General features: G+C 37.8%; 1 protein-coding gene across 7 annotated transcripts in view; it reads left to right on the forward strand.

The window, feature by feature from the left end:
* Window positions 1–23,486, forward strand: part of PDE4D (phosphodiesterase 4D) — a 409,683-nt gene extending 386,197 nt beyond the window's left edge. For all 7 annotated transcript variants that reach the window (XM_063319799.1, XM_063319800.1, XM_063319803.1 and 4 more), the window contains 9 exons: window positions 5,866–5,959; window positions 9,487–9,659; window positions 10,645–10,743; window positions 10,827–10,991; window positions 12,773–12,872; window positions 16,615–16,769; window positions 17,282–17,404; window positions 17,906–18,088; window positions 18,690–23,486. In XM_063319799.1, the coding sequence (XP_063175869.1) occupies window positions 5,866–5,959; window positions 9,487–9,659; window positions 10,645–10,743; window positions 10,827–10,991; window positions 12,773–12,872; window positions 16,615–16,769; window positions 17,282–17,404; window positions 17,906–18,088; window positions 18,690–19,100 (1,503 nt within the window). In that variant the 3' untranslated portion in view covers window positions 19,101–23,486. The remainder of the gene's footprint in view (window positions 1–5,865; window positions 5,960–9,486; window positions 9,660–10,644; window positions 10,744–10,826; window positions 10,992–12,772; window positions 12,873–16,614; window positions 16,770–17,281; window positions 17,405–17,905; window positions 18,089–18,689) is intronic.
* The last annotated feature ends 366 nt before the right edge of the window (window positions 23,487–23,852 follow it).

Below are 23,852 nucleotides of genomic sequence, written 5' to 3' on the forward strand. Positions count from 1 at the left end.
TAATTGATTACACATGGAAAAAAATGTCCTCTGTATAGACGGTGTCCTATACTGTCTATATACAATGATTTTAGTTAAGAAGCTAAATAGTACTTGAACACAATTTTAGTACAGTGCTTTTTGCGTTCATAGTATACACATTATAGGAAAAATGTGAAGAGGGCCAAAGAAGTTCTGCTTTTTGTGACATTCAAAACAGTGATTTAGACTACTTATGAAATTCTAAGAAAGAATGAAACATGTTCATCTTGGAGCTTATTATGTTTACATCCCTTACCATACATGTATTTCTGCAGTTTCTGTATGCTTCAGGCTGTACTTCGTTATCTCCCATTAGTTATATTTGGGAGAAAGGTTGTCGTGGAGTATTTACCCCTGGATTTCATTGAGTATCTTTCCTTGAAACAGTGAGCACTGCTATCACAATGCCAGGTTTAGAGATATGTACCTTACTATAGCTTATGTATAAAACAGTGCATGACCTTGATATTAATTAAACACTTGGGCTTCCAACGCAGATCTTTAGTTATTATGAGTGCTGTTTATGGATTCAGGATGCTGGTAAAATCAAAGATAGTTTTGCATTGATAAGCAATATAAACAGAAGCCTTACATTAATGTGTAAGGCTGGCCTGTTTTAAGTTCCTTGTGTTGTTTTTCAGGAATACAAGACTTTTCAAATCCAATAAAATGATACAGTTTATTCTTTTTTGAGTTACAAGCTTCTTTTTAAAATAACATTGATAGATATTTCAGAAGGAAAATATAGTCATGTAAGTTGACTGTTCCAAGTATTGAATGAATGTTCCATGGATATATTCAGTTCATATAAGCTTTTAGAAATGCTACCTAGAATAGAGGCAGCCAGTAGGGTTGAAACTAGATGGCATGGGTTTGGGGGCCAGTGCAATGAAAGGCTCCAGGTGCTCTTGAACATTTTGGTTCCAGCCTCCACCGGGATTGGAGCTTGATTAACACTCAAACTGAAGGACAGGCAGGATGGGGCCTTTTGGTCCATGGACTCTCTTCCGTGCTGGGGCCAATGGTTGTAGTGGAGGCAGCCTCTTTACAGTCTTTGGGATGCAGCAGAGCACCTGGTCAGGAACAGAAAGCCTGGGTGGAAGAGGCCTTACCAGGACAGGCCATCTACACCAAGGGTGGTTCTGCGTTGTTCCTCTCCCACCACCACTAACAGCAGGCTATGTAGTTACTACAACGAGCTTTTGTTACTGAGTCAAGAACTTCACACAAAAAATATAAAATGTTCTAAAGTGTAATCAATCCCATATATATTAAGCATCCTGCCCAAACTTTTTCATGGCAGTGAGTTGACTCTAGTTGGATCTTCACCATGTCTTTGGAGTTGAAGTTTCTTTCTAGCATAGATGCAAAGACTTTCCAAAATTATATCAGTGCTCTGGTTGCCATCTGGGAACATGGTTACTGCAAAAGTTTGTCTAAAACTTGCTATGTACTTTTGCTGACATCAGAAAAGTATCCTATTTTTTTCCTCCAAAACCCCATGTGTACTTATCCTAAGTAGACACCAGTAATATATATGCAGAGAAATGCACACTTTGGCCTTCAGCCCAGAAGGACCTAAACTACCAAGCTCAATCCCTCATTTGTAACCTGTGCTTTGGATGTGACCACTATTTAGGAAACTGTTCTTGTCTCATCAGCTTATGCACTCTTATTCTCATGTATTACGGTTGTCCCCGTATCAGGCTTCCTAGGTTTTTAAAGGGAGGTAAAAGTGCGCATGTACTTTTGTCTCTTTGGGATATTTTTAATGTTATTTGAATATTGTGCCTGTGTTTATGTTGTGGGTCATGTCCCCTCTTCCTGCGCCGTGCCCACCCCCGCACCCCACGCCATGCTGAGACTAAAATCATTAAAATCAATAGAAACAAATGAAACGAAAAAATCTGCTCAGGAAATTTTTTTTTCAGACAATACTGTACTGCTCTTTTGCTGTGACACCAGTATTCATCACTGAAGAACTGTATAATTGGCTTAATGGATATTTTATAGCCTGTCCATTTCCAGGGGGAATTACCCAGGCTATAGTGAAGGGTTGTGGTATTCCAAAGGGATATATATTTTTCTAATCTAACAGTGCCTAGTCTTAATGTGGGAAAATATTTCTTTCTGACAAAGAACACACTGTATGTGTATGTCAGCCAAAAACCTCTACTTCCTCCCCATGCTGAGCTGACAATATCATAATAAAAGTGTATGGTGTAAATGTTTATTAGTAACCATAGTTTTTATGCATTATGATTGATTTTCTTCAACTGGGAAAATATATGGTACTCAGATTTTTAAATTTCTTATTTAAAATGTTATCTTTAATGTTTACTATTGGTGACAAGGTGGATTCAATCTTGTTTGACTTGTTTTGAATAAAGTGCTAAATATTATTTCTTAGAGGACAGTATGGACACTCTAGCCAAGTATCAAGCACTTAAGAGGTGTCTTCTGGATGACTGAAACTGTCTTGACTCACAGATGTAACAGAAACTTCTATGACTTGCAGGAAGATCTTGTGGGACCCACATGAGTTGGGCAGAGTTTCATTATAAAGTAATTGTGCAGGGGTGTGTAAGTATGTGGAAAGTGGAAGCTCTTTGAAACAGCAATTGCAGATGGGTGCACTTGGGCCCAAATGAAATCTTTGAGAAATAGGTAAACATAGGAAAAATTAAGGGCTTTGGTTTTGGTTATTTTTTTTCTTAGAAAAAAGATTTTTTTCCCCAAAGGAAAAGTTATTAAACATCAGAGGATTAAGTAACATACAGATACACTGAAACAGGGTATAATCAAAACAATGTCTGAACATCTCAATCATTGTTCATCTCTCTTGGGCTTTTTTATGTTCTCAAACAGCATTATTGTTCTGCATCAGAAACTGTTCTCTGTGTATGGTCTTCAACTTAATCTGTTTCAATGTGGATGATGGTCGTAAGGCTTTGTCCTATAATTAGAAAATCAAAACAGTTCTCTAAACTCCTTAGTTTAAACATCTTCATCCAGATGTTTTCAAAATAAATGTCAATTAAGGCTTTGTTGCTGTGGCGTCAGCAACATGTGAAAGAGTATGAGGAAATCACGCTGCTACAGTTCTTCAAAGCCAAAGGCTTCTCCCATTGAATTCGCTGTTAGCAGGAGGGCCTTGCAGAATCTGGGGGACTTGTTTTTACTGTACACCCATGTTCAGTAGCCTCACAGACTGTTCTGCAGGTTTCATGCTGATCATTGAGCTTTTATGTTCTGGTGACTCACAGGGCAATGGGAGGTGGGAAGACAAGGCTTTGCATCAGACTAGTGGGGAGCATAGCATTAGAAGAGCCTGCCATGCACCGCCCGTTTGTTGTGGGCATCCATACAATAAATATTTAGTTGGAAATTCTTAAAAAACGTAGATTCTCCATAACTTCCACAAGATGATTCCCAGTATGCAATAACAAACCTTCGCCCTACCTGCTCCCCACAATTAAATTTATGATTTGGAGGGGGGAAAAAAAAGAAAAAAAGAAAAAGGCCTTCTTATTTTTTGTGTCCCGTAGCTGCACAAAAAGCATAGTGCAATCAAACACCAAATCGTTCTCCTTTCAAAGCTGGGAAACTCTTAAGGAAAGTTCTGAAGAGTACGTACTAGTGGTGGCTAGATGGTCTTTTTCGAAAGTGCAGAATGTGACCTGGTTGCTCTGCAGGAAAAACAGCATCACAAAGTTGAGCATCGTCTAAAAGGGTTTACTAGGAAACAACCAGACAGACGAGGACCTATTTAGTTAGGATCCGGTGAACTAGCTGGATTAAATTAAGGGAGAATATTGGAGTGGTAATGGATATACTGATGACATGCCTGGAAGTTAATGTGATTTTGTCAACTTCTGACATTTTATTAAGATTCCTATACACAATATTTATTTTAAAGCTTCAGATTCTGGATACCATCTGGTGACAAGCCATTCCATGACATCTTCAGGTTTTGCCTTAAATAATTCTGTTTCTCACCTTCAGAAGAAAAATACAGAAGAAAAAGCATGCAAGCATGACTTCAGTGTGTGTTAAAACTTTAAAGACAGGCTTTTAAAAATACTTTTAGGATTTTTGGACCGGTCATTTTACTGCTTGGCAAGCTTGACGTTTTTTGTTTTTTTTTTAAACGTTCGATCATTAACGTTAAATCATTGTCAACAAACAACATCAGACCTCGCTATAGAGGTTGATACTGGTTTCATGCAGAATGTGCAGCTCTGTAGTTCATGGTATGTGTAGCTGTATTTGCGGTATGGTTCTAATTTTCAGAAATGTGTTGCACACTTGCTAGCATGCAGCTCTATCTGAGATCAAAGTGGAGCCTTTGGCTTGTGGCTGAAGTAGGATTCAGTCTTTGTAGCTCAGGAACTTCCTGAGCTGATGGCGTGTCAAGATGGCAGGAAAGCGCAGTGGCTAATGGTTAGGGTCTTATATTAAAGGTAATTTTTATTTGGCACACTGTGGGCAATACGGTAATTGGTGACTTAGAAAGACATTGTGAAGAAAATAACGCCTTTCACTATGTAAGGCCTCTTTGAAGAAAGGGCTTTGATGATTCCAGTGGGATGGAAAGGACGTGGTTAATGTTCAGTCTAGTGGTTTGTCTCATATAGAAAAATAAATTACCGGTTTTCAGCACAGAGGAATGTTTACGGGGATATATACTAAGGCTAGCTATTGCTTGATGTAATAAATAGTCGTAACTGGGTGAACAAGGTGAAAGGTGATTCTGAAAATGGTGCAAATAATTTGGCTTTGTTAAGAGAAAAGATGACTGAGAAATCTAACAACAAAGTAAGAGGATGGCACAATGGGAGGCAAAATTCAGCAGTGACAGATGGATGCTAATATACATTGGCAAGAGTTGTTTGAATTGCTAATAAATATAGCCGAGTTCTATTTGTTGATAAAATTAAGGCAGAGCTAGAGTCAATGAAAATGTGTGTAAGATGCTGGAGGTGTATTATGCAATTAACCTGTCGAATACAATTCCACAAGATACCATTTAACCCTAGAGTCTAGAAGCGATCAAGAAAGGCTCAGTGATGAGTACCTATTCAGTTATACATTTTGTGGAATGTTAATAATCACTTCTATCCTGTAGAGTGCCTAGAGTGAATTGCTGACTTAAAAGGAAAAGGAAGGTGTTGCCACAGATGGGTATTTTCTACTCCAGTGTTTCATACAGATACCGGCAATTTTCTGAGATTATGGAATGGTCAGGTCATTGTGCTGATGCAGTATAATAATTTTAAGTCAGAGACAACAAAGCCTACCTCTGTTCATATTGGTGTGTAGGAAATCAATCAGATATTTTGATTGTTTTGAGCAGTGTTATAAATATTTTTAGTAGATTAACGATGAGAGATAAATGTGAAATATTAAAAAAAAATAGCAAAAAAAGTACAAATAGATTAATTTACAAGTATGATAAGAAAACCCTAGTGGAGGAGGGATCCTATGTAAATACAGTTGTATTTTCTCTCCAGATTAAAAAATTGAAGAGACTGTAATGTTAATTATTTGTGTGTATGTCTTATATAGCTTTCAGTTACTAGTAGGACCTTATGCACTAGTGATTGGATCACTATGGAGTATTTGAGGAGGTTAAGAATTATGTTGTCCAACCCACAAATAAGTTAGTAGGGTGAGCAATGTTACATGTGATTTTATTTTTTTTTTTGTTTTCATAGTTATCTTATTTTAGTGTATATTCTTAATGTCATGCCTTTTCTCCAATTGTAAATTGACTGCATTTTCTCATTCTATCTAAAATACGTCTTGATTGCTAACTTTGTGCTTTTTTGTTTTGTTTTCCAGTTTAAAAGAATGCTCAACCGGGAGCTAACCCATCTATCTGAAATGAGCAGGTCAGGCAATCAGGTCTCAGAATATATATCAAACACATTCTTAGGTAAGACTATGATGGGATTTGCCTTTTTTACCTTCTTTTTTAATCTCTCTCTGGGCTGTGATAGATTTTAAACGCAAGTACCTTTCCATATTGATTTCTGTTTTCAGAGACTGTACGTTTAGTATCTTACTGTTCAGTATTTGAGGAGAGTGATCACGTTAGATCCGTTTCCCCACAGCTCAATTAGTTTGTGTATGTAGTTTCCCTGCGTGTGCAATTACAGATAAATATTCATATACATGTTTTCATGTAACATTACAACTACTATATTGCCATCATATTAAGAAATGAATATATAATGAATTAATTATATATTTAAAATAATTCTTCCAGTCTGTTTCCCATATGAAAGTTATTGTGAAGAGGTTTCAGTGTTCTGGAAGCACACAAGCACAAGTAACCTCATAAAAATCTCACAGCACACAGTTCTGATGCTTTGGTATTCCCTGCCCGCACATGAATGGGTGGAAGAATATCCCTAAGTCAACATCTGAGCAGACTGCTGCCGGGAGAATTTGTGTGGCTCAAGAGCTTGGCATGGTGGGATACGAGCATTTAAAAGAAGTCCAACGCAGTATTACAAAGAGTATAGTTCCTCCTCTGTGGCTTTGCAGAAGGAGGTATATCTATTTTTTGCTTAAGCTGGTGAAAATGAATAAAACGTGGTTCCATACTGTTGATGTTGAACATGAAGATAAAGATAATATACCAATCTCAAACATCTTTTGAGCAAAACACTGTTGGTTCATAAAGGCAAGTGTGCATAAGAGGAGGCACAGCTGAATACATCTAAATTAGGATAGCAAGTACTTTCAAAAAGTGCCAGTCATAAATGTTAATATACATCTTGTATTATTTCTGTGAGATACCGTAGCTGGTGCTCTTTGTGGTTTTTTTTGAAAGAAGTGGAGGTTTTTTTCAAGTGCATTTTATCCTCCTTGTCACCATATCCTAAATGGATCGCTTAATGTGTCTGTTGAGTTTACTCATGGTCGCAGTAGCGTGCCTGAGCGCGGCAGCACAGCAGGGCTTCAGACAGTGAGAAAGGGGTGAGCCTCTGTGATGGAGAAGCTGTGCTACATCGCTTCAGAAGCCCTGAAAGTCATAGTGTACAGTTGCCCGGGAGGATGACCCACTTAGGCTGAAAAGGCTGAGATGCCAGTTTCGGCTTGCTTATACTTGAAAACTTAAGGCTTGTTTTGACAGGATAAGGAAATGCATCTGTCAGCCTTTCATGTGAGTCTTGAGCAGAAGGGGGGCTGGAAGGGCAATCGCTTCTAAGTTACTGAGCCATGGGTACTGTTTTGTGGCTACATGAAAAAACTAGGATACTTGAAGTTGTAGGTACAAGAGGAATACAGTGGGGAAGACACCTCATATACAGAACTGTTGCTTAAAGAGAGTATTTTCAAAATATACAGTCTAAGTGTATAGGTTCTGAGCAACAGTGTAAAGGGGGAAAACAATGTCTTCATAGAAAATCTTAATGAGTCTAGTTAGTTGATATTTTTAATACATAATTATATCCTGAACATCTAGAGACCTTCTCATACTTAAAAGTTAGGAACATGTCTTGAGAAAACAGGTTTTTCTGTTCTTTAAAAAAAAAAAAAAAAAGGACTTTTTTCCCCAGGTAGGGCTATATGACAAATATATTCATTGTGTAAGAATTAAGGCTTCTACATTGAGTATAATAATATGCAAGATTTTTATTTTTCATTGTCATTAGCCTTATTTCCTATGAATGGAAGATGTAAGAGAACCTACCAATGAGCATAGCATAACCAGGGTCAAAATGGCAAGCTGTCTTTTCTGGATGTTCAGATGGGCGCAGGATTCTTTGCCCTGAGTGCGCCTCGTTACAAAAGCAGAGGCAGCCCCATGGAATCCCTCTGGAGATCTAAAGCCGTTCAGACAGACACTTCCTTTCACTTGAGTTAGTCTGACAGCTCAGCTCACGGACCTCCCTTTGATGGGTCTAAACTTTGTGCATATGACTGAAGTCATAAACATCAAAGCAAGAACACGAGTCACTGCTCCTCATCTGTTGTCGGTTTGCACCAGTCAAGAGCCGCTCTGCCTCCCCCTTTTTTTGACTGTCCATACGTGGAGGGTGGTGAAGGATGGCGGGGACAATCAGGGAACTCAGTGCCGCGGGGCAAAGCTTGGTGACATTTCCACAGTCTCTTCTTCGCTGTGATTTCTTTCGAGTTTGAGGTGTCCAGTAAATGCGACTGCTAAAGGGTAATTAAAAAAAAAAAAAAAGAAATGGAAAAAAAGGAAGTGAAGAAGTAAACACAATAATAATATGGTAATTAGAAATGAACTTGCAACCCCTGTGTGGTTTCAGTGTCTTTATTGACAATGACTATTGTAGGAAGGAAAAAGTAGACATATGTTTTAAAAAGCCCAAATTTTCTTTTTTCTTTTTTTTTTCTATTTCTTTTTTCTTATGTCTTTTGCTGTAAGGCGCTTTTCAAATTGTAGTTTTTACTAGGTTCCTGTGTTAGAAACATCTGTTCTGGATTTTTGCTGGAATATTCCTTGGGGACTAGAAAAGGTGCAGGTACATTTCAGAAAAGAGGAGGTAGTTTGGAGGGAGTCATTAAAACTCTGTGTTGAAATACAGTATGATTAAAAAGAACAAAAATTAATGCAAATTCCAAGCAGTTTTGGCAGGAGAGTCCTTTGATGCACTAACTTGGGTTTCTTTGGGGATCATGGATATCTGCAGTGCTCCACAACCCCATACTGGTCGATTGCCTGAATATGCTTTACTCTTAAATTTAATCCTCGCCTGAAGTTTTGCTGGCACGTAGGTTGATGAGGTATATGAAGTGACGCCTCTGCCACTGCTATAGAGGCAAAAGCCCACAGCAAAATGTTGGGTTTTAGCATCAGTCCTTTTATTGGTATTCCTTATTCTGGTTGGGAGGTGCAGAAATGCACTGCATTTGCTGGCACGAACTGCCTCTACATCAAAGCACTTGTAGATGTGGCTGGCAACAAAAGGCTTTCTGTCTTTTAGTCTTAACACAAACAGGACCAGTCCCTAAGTATTAGGTCCTTTGAGTCCTGAAAATGTTTTGTGAAGGTTTACATGAGATACCATTTTGATTGTTTCAAAAAAAGAAAAGAAACAATTTTAGGTTTTCTTGCAAAATGGATATTTAGGTTTCTGTTCAGTTGTAATAACATTTTTATAATGAAAGGGTTGACCCTCTCTACAGTGCTAGGGGGGCAGGAGAAGTGGAAATCAAACAGTCACAAGTCACATTTAAAGCCAGTTCAGAAATAATGAGGCAGTTTGTGAAATAGAGATCTGCTTACACTGAGGTGTAGGTCTATGTTTATCTTTCCATGTTTTTACTGCTTTTGATATGAAGTATCTGTTGCAAAATCTCCAAACATGAAAATAAAAAAGTTTTTTAAGAATTACAATAACCTTAAGATGCAACTCAACAGTGAATATTGTAATATTTGTAATTCCTTCAAAAATTATTCTCTTTTTCTTCATTCTTTTGAAGATAAACAACATGAAGTTGAAATCCCCTCTCCGACGCAGAAAGAGAAAGAGAAAAAGAAGAGGCCAATGTCCCAGATCAGTGGAGTCAAAAAACTGATGCATAGCTCCAGCCTGACTAATTCCAGTATTCCTAGATTTGGAGTTAAAACAGACCAAGAAGATGTTCTTGCCAAGGTAGGGAACATGTAAATAGTTGAATTTAAACTATTAAATTAAAATAGATGGTGGACTTGTCAGTATTATTCTATTCTCTGCTTATAGCCATTAATTTCAAGCTGTAGCACCAAAGGTCTCACTTGAAATAATACAAATTTGGTGAAGTGGAAGAATAACACATAAAATCAGAATCAGGCTATAAGCATTAATTTCCGCATGACCAGGATTTCATCTGGAGATGGAAAGTAAATTATCATTTGTGTATGCATTAATAAAGCTGCTTACTTGTTAAGTAGTATCTGAAAAATGAAGAGTAGGCATACCATATACTGTCACAGGAATGAAAATATATAGCAGCCATATTTTTTTTTTAAAATGCACAACTGATATATAGCATTAGAGCTATCCTTCCACGTCCTGTCTTTAGTATTATCGTGTTTCGTACATGATTTGTGGCTTTGGTTTTAGTGATATTTCCTATGATTTTTGCACCAGCAGCTAACTACTTGGCAATAATCTGAAACCAGTATAAAGTGATTACTCGTTTTGTTTTAGCAGTTTGCATTTTGAAATATGTCTATCCTTATGTTTTCAGGAATCTCCCCCTTTATTTGAGGTGTGTTTCTGAGAACCAGGGAGACAACAGCAGAACCACAGCGTCTCTGGAGGTTTCCTCCTCGCTGAACTCTGCTGTCGCTGGGCAGTGAGATAGCGAAGTGTGTCAGTTCAGCTCATTCAAGATACCGTAGCATTTTCCTGCTGGAGCAATCCTTTTAAGAAGCACTCTTTCCTGCTAAGTGAATTAAAATCTGAAAAGTTGGTAGCTGCAAATTCAAATACTGCGAGATTGGTAGCAGCAGCTTTTCCCCTTCCAGAGTTTAGCATAAAACTTCCACAGCAGCAGGGTTTGAATCCTCCCAAGTCTGTTGTAGCTGTTTCAATCAAAAATCGCTGGAGTTTGTGTGTTAGGTTTTAACTTGTCTGTTGCTTGATTCTGCTCTAGGAACTAGAAGATGTGAACAAATGGGGCCTTCAGGTTTTCAGAGTAGCAGAGTTATCTGGAAACAGACCTTTGACAGTCATCATGCACACCATTTTTCAGGCAAGTAGCAGCAGCCTTACTGCTTTGTGGTTGTCTTAGAGATTTTTCTGTGCTGTGTAATCTTCTTTGTTTCTCTTTTCTAGGAACGGGACTTGTTGAAAACATTTAAGATTCCAGTAGATACTTTGATAACTTACTTGATGACCCTAGAAGACCATTACCATGCAGATGTGGCGTATCACAATAACATCCATGCTGCAGATGTCGTTCAGTCAACCCATGTCCTGCTGTCAACCCCAGCGTTAGAGGTAAACTACGCTGAGGTGGGAAAGAGGCAGGCATGAGAAAAAGGGACATGCTAAGACTCTTCTAAATTAAATATTAAAGATCTTAGTTTCTGCAATGCTTTTAAAAGAAATATTAACACTTCTTTCATGAATTCTGCTCTTTTAAAGATACTTTGTGAGGATCAAAGCTTATTTACATGTAAATATTGTCCAGAAAATGCAACATCATCTTCTTTTAAATCATGCAGATTTGTGATGTCATAACCTTTTTTCATTGTAACACAATGCATAGCTTGTTTCCACCACCTCATTATTAATACTACATCCTGTTCTGTCATTATTTCCCATGGGGGATTCTCACTAACTACAATTTGTGGAATTGCTTAGCAAAGATAGTGATAAAGTGGGATTCCCTCAATAGGGCCTTTTGGTTTTTGGTTTTTCCCTTGTGCATATCACTTCTGGTCCTGCAAGCCTACTTTTGTGTTTATTTCTCAGGCAGAGTGGGACACATGTTAAATTCCCACTGGACTATCTCATTTTTTTTCATAAATATTTCAAAATTGTTTGGAAAAAAATAACATGCCGTTATGTTCTTTTCTGAAGAATTCTTTTGTTGAAAGTGCTTAAATCTCTGAAGTAGAAGGAAGTGGAAGAAAGATGGAGATTACTTTCCCATTTTTTAAGCACAATTCAGGTCTTAGTATAGCAAACATGGAGATAGATATATATCTATATATAACTCCCAGTAAATTGTTGGGAAATGGCAGATAAAGCAAGCAGTTGAAATTTTAGTAGTTCAAAAGGATTTGCCCTCATTTTCAAGGAGGACTGCATTTTAACTCTTTTTCATAATGATCAATCTTACATGTTATTGAATGCTTCTGCTTTACCTTCTTCCTAAAAGGAGGATGGTGAGTGGACCTTAAGACTGTTGGCAGGTCTCATTCCTCAGACTTGGGGAATTCTCTTGGGAAAGATTTTCTTTATCTCAAGAATAAAGATCAGTTTATGTTCTTAAATCACCACTGGCTTCACCTAACAGCTGAACTGGTTGTCAGTAGCATTTTTGTTTTGTTTTTTTTTTTTTTCCCCCCAGATCAACTGTTTTCCATGTCCTTGTTCTCAGCAGAGCTTTAAAATAGCGATATCTGCCTAGTGCCACTGCTGACCTATGCACTTCTAAACTGTTCTTGATCAATTATGAAAGCAGTTATATGATGTGGGTGCTTGTGACAAGAGGGTACTGGTCTCAGGGACGTGCCAGGTCCATTGCAGTGTTCTCTTCCTATCTTCCTAATAATCTCATACAGAACAAAATCAGTAAATGTTAAGTAAGATGCCTTGCAGTCTGTCGCCATTTCCTTTAGCATCATTTTAGGAGTTGTGCGTCTTTCAAATACAGGACAATACGCAGGAGTCGGGCTGAAATTTTTAACTTCAGTTTGTCTATAGATTAGAAACCTGTACTTAATGATCTAATCTCTATTTAATGCTATAATAAAAGTGCACTTATTTACAGTTGAAGGTGAAGAAACTTCAGTTGTTACAGACTTCAGTGATGCTGTCAGTGTGAACTAAGGATAGTTTTACTTTGGCCAAACTTGAAATAGTTATGAAACTCTACATCATTGACGATTTTGGAAAAGGTTATGATAGCCTGTGTGTAAAATCTCTTGAGATCCCTGGTACCTTTCAAATGTGTTTTGCTTGTTCAAATCCAGATTCAAAGTAGAGTCTTATTCATTGAGAACACTTTTTCATTAGTTAGTGATTGTCATTTCTGTTTCATGGTTTTCTAGGCAGTTTTCACTGATTTGGAGATTCTTGCGGCAATTTTTGCCAGTGCAATACATGACGTGGATCACCCTGGGGTATCAAACCAGTTTCTTATCAACACAAGTAAGTTTGATGTTCAGTGGTTTTCTCAAAAATTTGCTGCAAGATCTACACATAGCACCTGAAAAATACACAGTTCATTCCTTGTTTGCTCCTGTCTGTAACTTTTCTCAGTAAATAGGTAGGTGTTTGAATTTTAGACTGGATATTATTTTTCATTTCTTGTAACTTCAGAAATAATTTCCATAGTAATTCTTGCTAGAGGGTACTAAGACATGAGCTGTAAAACTGGCACTGTTTCAGTATATTGGATGTGTTCTTTCCTGGAAATTAATTGGTTTACATTTAAATAAATTAAAGTCATAGGAGAAAAATGAAGGAAAATTAAATAAAAATCAAAAAAAGGGAAGACAACAGTTTATGTGTTTATATTGGAAGCATATGGTATGACCAAGGATAGCCATATATTTTTAAGAAATTCAGAAAACGAGTTTCTTTTCAGCAAACAGACTGGCAGACCCATCTCTGTCTCTCCCTGGCTGCTGTACTTGGTCTCTGATCTCTGCATACTCATGCCTCATGGTGTGAATTTTCTCAGCCTGTCTCTGCCAGGCTATGGCAAACATCTCTTTTTCTTTTTTCTTTTTCTTTTTTTTTTTCCCTTTTTTTTTCTGGTGAGTCTCCTACTGGCAGTACGTGTGTGGAGGAAAACAGCCCTAATGTCATCTCCAAATTTTAAACCCAGTGTACTTGCTCTGCGTTCCTCAGGGCTGTTCTCTGCAGCATTGCATGAATCCCTCCCTCCTCTCTAGTCTTCTACTAGAAGAAAAACACTATTAGCTTCATTGAAGCTGATCATGACACATTTACTGAACAGTCTGTTGCCCCACTGTAACCTGCTTTGATTTTGGTGGCGTATGTTACTGCTATAAGTGGGTAGCACTTTGTAGGTCAGTACGAGTTCCATCGTATGTTGTTACTTCTTTTGCCTTCTGACAAGTTCTCTTTTTACGATAACTGACCGAGAAGTACAAAAGTTGAAATACTACTAAACCAAGCACATAAGAAGAAAAAGCTACAGAAATGGAAGCATACCTAGGGTTGTGTATTTGACCCATCTGGTTGCACATTTACAGATACTGTCATTCCTGCACTTGGGTGAATAATCTGTTGCGCTGGTGCTAAAATAGCATGACCCCAAATCAACAGTATAGTTTGAATAAGGGAGCTAGTCTTCTGACTCATTGCTGCTCTACATTCAAATAAGACCTCCACTCCAGTTTAGCCTGCATCTAATTTTATTTGCCTCAATGGCCTGAGGGCCACCCTGTAGTGAAATTCAGTTGACCCATGGAGGAGGATTGGTATTGACTCTAGATTTCTGGTCGTTTGTGGGTAACCGATATGGTTCAGCAGCGTGGTATAGGAAGAGAGTGAATCAAGCTTTGTGCACAAAAACAGTGTGTAATACCTAAATTCTTAAAAGTGGGCATATGTAAGTAAAGTTTTTGTTTGTTTAATCAGAAAATGAGTATCAGGATATATTGGAGGCTCTGGATGGCTGAATAAAGCTTTCACTTCTAGGCAGGCAGTTGAAACGCAGCACAGTTAGGAGTGATTCTGATGCTGATTATTTAGTGTCTGAGAAGAAATGTCGTGTGTTTCTCAATTCAGCTTTTGATAGGGAAGGCTGCAGTGTCAGTCAAGTAATATCACTAACTGGAACTGCCGTTGCCAAGCTGAAAGAGACAAAGGGGTTTTATCCCTTTTGAGTTCTCCTGTGTACAAGGAAGAAACTGTAGGCACAGAGACAAAGAGTAAAGACCATCTAATTCAGGGCTCTCAAATCCTTAATTTTCCTAACCTCTAGAAGATCGTTTGCTTCCACCTAGTTTTGTTTTCCAGTGAACCTTGCAATGTATTAACATTTCACTAAGAAGTATAAGAATACATTTTAAACAAGCATAATAGACTTAAGTTACTTAAGGTGTATGTATTTGCCATATTTCATCTTATTCTTTATAATTACTCATATGTGATATTTCTGAATGTTACTTTCCTATATAAGGATTTAAAATCCATTACGCAGTTGTCTAAAAATCTGATTCCTATTGAATGCTGTTAAAGAAGAGAGAAATATGGATTGTATTAGCATCAGAGGAGACGCTTACTTGATCATTGTAACTCTGTCCTTCCAGACAAATACACTTGAAGTTTATAATCTGTTACAGGGATTGCCAAGGGGGAGGTTTCTTCCATTTCCACCTCCATTACAAAATTGAGCATGTTTTAACTCTGTAGCCCCAGCCCTTCCAAAGTATTTTGGCAACATTGAGTGCTTTGCTGTTGGGGCTCATCAGAAGGCTGTTTGAAAGGAAAATAAATTAGTGCCTGTCGTCTCTGTGAGAAAAATAACAAGTAGGCAAGCTTTGTAAATGTTCAGTGAAAGAAGAAAGAGAGATCATTTCACGAACTTGCTTTGTTTTTCTTTTTCCTGTTATGGTTTTGCTGCCATTGGGATAAGGAAAGGTAGAGGAAGGGTTTCCTAATTCAAAAGTTCGATGTGTTCATGACAGGAGAGGAAGACAGCAGGAGAATAGATAATGAGACTAATGAAATCTGAAGAGCAGAGCTTTTATTGGCACCCCATTGAGCCAGAGGGATTTTAAAACAAAGCTGCTGTAAAAGAAGATAAAGAGGACAAAGAGTAGAATAGACTGACATATGGTTATATCTAGGATAAAAGAGTTGTAATAAATAGAAGTTAATATCACACATGACAAGTGTGATTGCGTAAAAAGTATTTGTTTTTTATGACAGATTCATTCGCAAGCTGTGTCTTAAAACATACGCAAGCTGGCTGTGCAGTATCCCCAGCTAGAAGCTAAAGCTGTGCAGGAGTAACTGCTCTTATTTGTGAGAGCTGGCTGCTCAGCAGGTGCGAGCGGACAAATGCAGACCTTGCGCCTGTGCTTTAGCGCAGGCATTGCTAGGGCAGCGTGTGTGTTACTCTCACAGCCATGTGGAGTGACCGAGTTAGGAATACCTCTGTTGGAGAAGGTGGCATTACAGCATCAGGCATCGACCACGCTCAAGTACGAGGCAGTAGTCAAGGCCACTGCTTGCCTTTTCAGGCCACGTGATCTTGAGGAGGAAGACCTCTTGAGAGGAAGACCAGAAACGTAGCTGTTACCATCCTACCAGCCTCCTCTCAAAATACCCAATTGCCCTGGACTAATGACCCATAGGACTAATCGGCTAGGCATCTGAGTGCCTTAGCTAACTGCAGAAGGACATGGTTTGAAAACTGAGATGTGTGCTCTCTGCCTGACCTGCAGCAAAGCCTCAGCTGTGTATTCACATGTCTGAGTACTGGATAGCTGCAATTTGACTTAACAGTGGAATTTTAGTAGCTGTGATGGAGAGGGGCATGAGAAAACCTCAGAGTGTGTTTTAGTTTACGTGTGTTTATGCATATAGTATTTTCCATGTGACCTCATGCAGATGTGAAAATGTATTCTGAAAAATTCTTTCCTTGTATTTTTTCTAACTTGCCACTCCAGGCATGTGTGCATGCTTCACTGCAAAGTGTTTCTGTTCTTTTCTTCAACATATTTTGCCTTGATTTGTCAAGATGTTCAGTTGTTAATTCTGTAACTTTTGATACTGTGTGAACTACAGGAACTCTGTTTCTAAAAGTTCACCGGTAAATCTTGTTATGAATGTAATGAATTTGAAAAATCTTCAGGGGTTTGATAGAAGGACAGGCTTTAGTAACATTCTGCCCTGTGATTTGTTTTTGCAGATTCTGAACTCGCTTTGATGTACAATGACTCATCAGTACTGGAGAATCATCACTTAGCTGTGGGCTTCAAGCTGCTGCAGGAAGAAAATTGTGACATTTTCCAGAATTTGACCAAAAAACAGAGGCAATCACTGAGGAAAATGGTCATTGACATTGTGAGTTATGCTTGAGAGTCCTTCTTCCATAGTGCTAGCAAATTGAATAATAAAGCACAGAAGCATTTTATGATAAAATACATGTCGTTAAACCCATAACCAATGAAGTGAAAGTTTGAAGTTTTATTGTGTCTTACCTGAACATGAATACTGGGTTCTTTTCAGTTTCAGTAACCATCTCTACCTTTTTAGAAGGCATGCAATCCTGCGTCAAGCTGTTTTTGTGCTGACATGTATTCCATTTCAGCATCACAGTTAGAAATTTGCTGCTGAATTGATGATGAATTTAGGCTGATCAGACCATTCTGAACAGTCATTTTGTTGTATTCTTAAAATAACCAAAATGAAAACTTCTTATTTTGGACACTTAACGACATACAGGATTTAGACTTTTGTAGCGTATTCAGGCACAGGAGTTATGAGTTCCCCCCAAACTGTTTATGTGTTCAAAGATTCTTTTAAAAAATCAGTAAGATAAAATATGTAATACTCATTTATTTGTTTCTTTTAAGGTACTTGCAACAGACATGTCTAAGCATATGAATCTATTGGCTGATCTAAAAACTATGGTTGAAACCAAAAAAGTGACCAGTTCTGGTGTCCTACTTCTTGATAACTATTCAGACAGGATTCAGGTAAGAAAATTCATCTGCAAATGGTCACTGGTATTAACTTGCATCCTTAATAACATTGGCCTGCCCATTCTCCAGCATGGGTTAGACCAGCTGTCCCTTCTCACGCCATGACTCGCTACCTTCCCTCTACTCCCTCTTATGTTTCCTACCTGCGACATACTCTATTAGGTACTGGGTAACTCTCTGAGGGAGTAATGAGGTGCTAGAGTACTTCTGGACTAAACGAGGCTTTGGCCTTCCCTTCAAATGTTCAGCACCTGATCGGTCTTTCTCTCAAAGATTTTCTGTCCCTTACACAGGCAGAAGCAGCAGACGCAAGGTAATTCATGGCTATTACTGCAAGTGTGAAAAATACCCAACCACATAAGTTTTTACTGTTTAGAATAAATCTTGCACTACATGTATTTTCAAGATTCTGTTTCACAGCCACTGAAAGTGTAAATGGAAAAGGAGCTGGTTTTCGACAGTGTAATAACACTGCAGGTGTTCAATCTATTTTAGGTTCTTCAGAATATGGTGCACTGTGCAGATCTAAGCAATCCAACCAAGCCACTCCATCTCTACCGCCAATGGACGGACAGAATAATGGAAGAATTTTTCCGTCAGGGTGATCGTGAAAGAGAGAGGGGAATGGAGATAAGTCCCATGTGTGATAAGCACAATGCATCTGTAGAAAAATCACAGGTAATTGATTTGAGTAGGCAGTTAAACAACACGGTATGACATTTTAAAAGAAAAGGATGGTCCACAGCCATGCTTTGATTCATTTCTGAATGCGCTATTTCCTTTTTTTTCTCCTAGTTAACTAATTCAGCTCCTGAGTAGTAAGTGAGGGGAGCTGAGATTTTTTTTTTTCTGTGAAAACATAGTACATGGCAGTGTGTTTGCCAAAGAGATTCCATTGCTGTCATTGACCTGCAATGTGGCATGCACTTCGAAAAGAGAGTGTTGTACAGCTCCTCATTAGGGTTTCCCTTAAAAGCAGATTTAAATATAAAGCGGCTCTTTGGCTCACTAGATGCAGTGGAGTTGTTTGGAATGAACAGTTCATTGAAAACAAATTCTTTCCAAGTTCTTATCCAGTATCCCAAATTAGACTTTCGAAATGTAAAAGACCCTATTTACTGTATAAAACAGCATGTTTTCCTTTCAGCCACCTTTAAGGGTAGTGCATCTAGTGTCTCTTACTAGAATTGTATTTCTTAGGCCTTGCATGACTTATACGCATAGTTATTTATTTCTTTGTGAATAAGAGCTCATCCTAATTTTGTCTATTTTGAAACAGGTGGGTTTTATAGACTACATTGTTCATCCTCTGTGGGAGACATGGGCAGATCTTGTTCACCCGGATGCCCAGGATATCTTAGATACACTGGAGGACAATCGAGAATGGTACCAGAGCACAATCCCTCAAAGTCCCTCTCCTGCACCTGATGACCAGGAAGAGGGTAGGCAGGGCCAAACTGAAAAATTCCAGTTTGAACTAACACTGGAGGAAGACGGTGAGTCAGACACCGAAAAGGACAGTGGAAGTCAAGTCGAAGAAGACACCAGCTGCAGTGACTCCAAGACTCTTTGCACCCAGGATTCAGAATCCACTGAAATTCCTCTTGATGAGCAAGTAGGGGAAGAAGTGGAAGAGGAGGAGAACCAGGCAGAACCTTGTCTGGTGGGAGACCATTCTCCTGACACATAACAATGAAGATGCAGTCTCTTTCTCTCTTGCCGTCTCTCTCCTTTTCCTCTTTCTGGTTTTTTCTTCGTTTTCGTTTTTGTGTTTTGTTTTTTCTATTAGGTAATGGTTTCCAAAGCGTATGTCATATGCTACAACCATGGTCACAACTCGCTGTCATCTGCCAGGACGTTTGTTGATCAAAACTGACCTTGATGACTCAGTTTGGCACTCAGGAATATTGTAACCAGAATTTTCACCTCCATGGCACCAGGAAGTAGGGGGGAGAACATCCATAAACTACACTTTAATAAGCTCTCCATTTGGCAGATTTGACTAAATAAAACAAGGAGTACCACCGGTCAACCGAATGCTGGTATGCTTTGATAGTTTTTGAATGCATTGTACTTCACAAGCAAAGCGTTGGATAATGTTCATCATGAGAGGAAACAGACAGAAAATAAACTGAGGTTCCTACTGGAAAAAAAATGCACATAAGTGATGGGCCACAACATGATTCTGTTACCAATAGGAAGATGAGCTGTGGAAATTACATAATTTTCTAATTTCAAGTCTTCCTGATATGTGACTGAAAAAAGTGTGACCCAGAGGGTTGCACTAACCTCTGCATTTTGTATAATATGTAAAAGAGAGATCTTTTGTAGAGCTTACTTTTATTATTAAATGTACCGAGGTATTATATTTAAAGAAAAACACTTTCAGACTTCATCTGCCACTGGTTATTTTTTTCCAAAGAGTAACTTGCAAGTTTTCAGTACAATTCTGTGCTACACTGGATAATACTTTTAGGTTTTTTTCCTTTTCATCTTTTTTTTTTTTTTTTTTACCTTAGAATCTCATCATAATATTGAGCTGTAAAGGTCTATTATTTTATATATTATTGAGTTCCATGAATATCTTTTATGTTACATAGAACTCTTTCAGTATGATGGCTTTTTTGTTTTTATCACAACTTTCCCAAATGTATCACAGGAACTTAGGCTATGCTTTTGCCCTCCTAGTGGCCTAATCCTACCACTTCTGTCTTACTACAAGAAGTGGTCCCAGTGAAACCAAACTGGGACCACAAAGATTAGGATTTGCAGGACTAGAGCCCATTAGAAAGGTAGTGAATTGTCATCTTAATACAAAAGCAGCTCTTCTGCTATACTAATAAAATTCGTCCCTCTGAAACATAGTTTCCAGACCATTTTTGGCTGGGAGCTATAGACTGCTAAATTAGAACAGGCTAGTACAATGTATGGAATATTTGTTCTGGCGAAAAAAGCATTAGTGTAATATTTTCAATTTTGACTCTCTTAATAACTTTTTATCTGTGTCAGCTATCTAGGTAAACCATTTGCTCATCTGAGATGTGTACAACATAAAAATAATGATTAGCATTGTTTTTTCATGTCTTTGTTGCAAGAAGAGCCAGGTCAGTCTTGTCTTTTTATGTTTTTAAGTAAATAAGCAATGCATCGTGAGAGTTGTAGTTTACTCCACACTATTTCAATCTCAGACCTTTTCATCCTTTATCCAGCTTGTGCTGAAGGAATCCTGTTTTTCAGTTTGATTGGTACTGAAAGCTTCTGTAACTTGGAAATTTAAAAGGGGGTAGGAGTTCATATTTGTAATTTTCCAGCTGTGTTGTGTGGTCACATGAAAGAAGAAGGAATTCTATTTCCCCTACTTTACTCTTCTTTTTAAAATTGTAGTTTTGAGTGTAGCAGATGGGAGGTAGTTGCCTAGGGAAGCTAGCAGACTCCCACTCTGTAAAATTCTGTTAAAATGACAGTATCAAGATGACTTCTTAACAAAAGGACATAGCAACAGCCATTATTTCCCCTTTGGATTAATTTTGTAGTAAATTTGCAGATATGGATATAGGTGGTTTTTTTAACTATCTTGAGATCTAGAATAAAAACCTGTTTTAGAATTATAGGCTAATAATTCAGTTTTTAAATGCATTTTGCATTCTTCTAGATTCAGCTCATAGTTTTTTCTACCTTTAGCCCTCACAGGGCCTTAGCACAGAAGATGCTGAAAGAGGAAAGAGTATGAAGAGAACTTATGGTATTTTCGGTTTTTGACCGGTTTTTTTGTTCTTCATCACTTCTTCCTGAACCTGATCCATCTGAAAATCCTTTCATTCCCCAAGAGTGCCTGGAACCTTACTAATGGAAAAGCAATATAAATTCCAAAATAACCAGTAGGGACTGAAAAGGGTTTGTATCTGCACTAACTGAAGGTAAATGAAGAGAGTAACACCATATTGTGAGATATACATCCATACATGTGGACAATCAAATAATAGACATTTCTGTCATTTCTTAGAGATGGGGATATAACGCAGAGATGGGGATATAATGCACTGTACAATCTTTTTTTTTTTCCTCTTTTGCCAAAGTGTGTTTTAGCATTGCACACTGCTTTAAAACAATACAATTTACAAGTGGCTTTATGTGTTCTGTATATTTTTGCCATAAGAAAATGCAGTGAGTGGGTTTTGAGCGAGGGGAAAAAAGAAAATTCACCTTGCTTGTAACAGTACATTTTAGCTTGCAAGTTACTGTACTCAGTAATGCTGTATTTGAATTCTTAAATTGTTTTGTGTCATTAAAAAATGATAACGAAAGAATATACGTAGAACAAATAGCATTCAGGAGTTTAAAAAACTTGAATGAAATGGATTTTACAGAAAGCTTTGGCAGTTCTTTTCAAATGCATTATTTATTTTATTTGTGCCATGCATTTTTCTCACCAAATGACCTTACCTGTAATACAGTCTTGTTTGTCTCTGTTTACAACCATGTATTTATTGTAATGTACATACTGTAATGTTAATTGTAAATTATCAGTTCTTATTATAACATCATCCTTGTCAGGGTGGTGTTGCTATATTTGGAAACTCTTGGTGAGAGAATGATTATTGTGTATACATATTCCTTGTACATTTTTTTTCTCCTTTAATATATTCAATGTCACCTTAGAGCTTGTTTATGGAAGATTCAAGAAAAGTATAAAATACATAAAGATATATCAATAAAAAAAAGCTGCAGGTCTTTGGTCCCAGGGCTGTGCCTTAACTTTAAACAATATTTTCTTCTGTTTTGCTGCATTTGAAAGTAAGGTAGCTGTGGGGCTAGGGCTGGGCATTTCTACCGTATTTTTAGTTGCTAACTGATGTGATGGGATTTCTCGTATAAGCTAGTATGCCTGATACTACGACGAGCTCTCATTCGTGACCCTGATGGATGTTCAAGATTTTCCAGACTTCTGGCAATATAATTGTGTTGCCTCTGATTATCTTCTTACAGGCTATCACCGGGGATTATTGCACCCATTTTTTGCTCCCCCCCACCCCGCCAAAAAAAGAAAATTGATGCTGTATTTCAGTACTGAATTGCACTGAAACAGCTTTGGAAAGCATTTCTAAAAAGCTTTTGATTTTAATGCATGTTGGGAAATGGATAATCAGAAGTAGAACAGTATAAGTCATACTTTTACAAATGTCTGTAATATCCCTTCTTTATTTAGTAGGACAAATTACCACTGTCTAAGCAGAGTCCACAAAGTGGGACAAAAGACAGCTTTAGTCTTAGAAATGCTTTCCAACACCAACATTAGTGTTAGCAGCAGCCAAAGTTTTATTTTATATAGACGTATCTAAGGCTTTGTACAGGTGTGTGTAGCATAATGCACTAGATCTACAGGAGAATGGTAAACCTCGGGATCTCTGAATAACACTAGTATTAGGTTTGCAGGTTGGACTGAGCATCTCCTGCTGTTTGACTTGTCGCGTTGCTCCAGACTACTCAGAGCTGATAGCAATGAATTTGCCAGAGTGAGGTAAATACCTCTCCTCCTCCATTCCAGCGATGCCCAGCCCTTGTAGCATGCAACTTCTTTGTGAAAGGAGAGATTCTTTTTCAAGGAAAAATAGAGCCTCCTTTTTGACACAAACTGTAGATTTTAGCAGCCCTGGCCCAAAGGAAATTGACTGCTTTTGTTTTAAACGGTATTAAAAGGGACACTATAATAACAACAGAAATCCTGAACAATTTTTTTGTTATTGTTTTAATTTGATTTTTCCTTTGGGGATGTCTTGAGAGTGGCAACTTGTGTGAACATTGCACATAACTATTCTTTCACTGGTTTCTTAGCCTCTCTTACAGCCTATGGGATAGTACTGTACATCAATACCTTCATATGAAATTTTTATATGCAACGGAAATAAAAGCATGGGTTGATTCTGCTGAGTTACTGTATCTGATTTTCTTTTGCAAGTTAAGTTTTTTTTACATACATCCTGTAGTTGTGACATGTTAAGAGAAAGTATATTTCCAGAGTAATTTGATTACCATATTTTTGTCATCATACTGTTTTGCATAGATAATACAAAATAAATGTGGCTCAAATCAGAAAAGTCAATCAAATGTGGTATTTCATAAAGAAGTCTAATCCACAGAAGTGCTATACTGAGAAGGCACTCAATTTCTGTTTTCAGGAAATGTTACAATTGCCTTCGTTCTCTATCCTGAGAAAATAAAACTTCAGCTTTAAGGAAACTAGAAAACCACAACTGTCTTAGAGGAGCAATACACTGGGATACCAAAAAGAAAAAGAGTACCATAGTTAAATATGGCAATTGTGGCTCTAAATGGGTGATAAAAAGAAACTGTTTTTTAAATAAAATTCATTGAGGAAGAAACGTGGTCTTAATGCAGGTCCAGCACTTGAAGTGGATTTCACGCACTTCTCCTTGATCAGAGT

Source organism: Chroicocephalus ridibundus, chromosome Z (assembly GCF_963924245.1).
Source record: "Chroicocephalus ridibundus chromosome Z, bChrRid1.1, whole genome shotgun sequence".
NCBI classification, from domain to species: domain Eukaryota; kingdom Metazoa; phylum Chordata; class Aves; order Charadriiformes; family Laridae; genus Chroicocephalus; species Chroicocephalus ridibundus.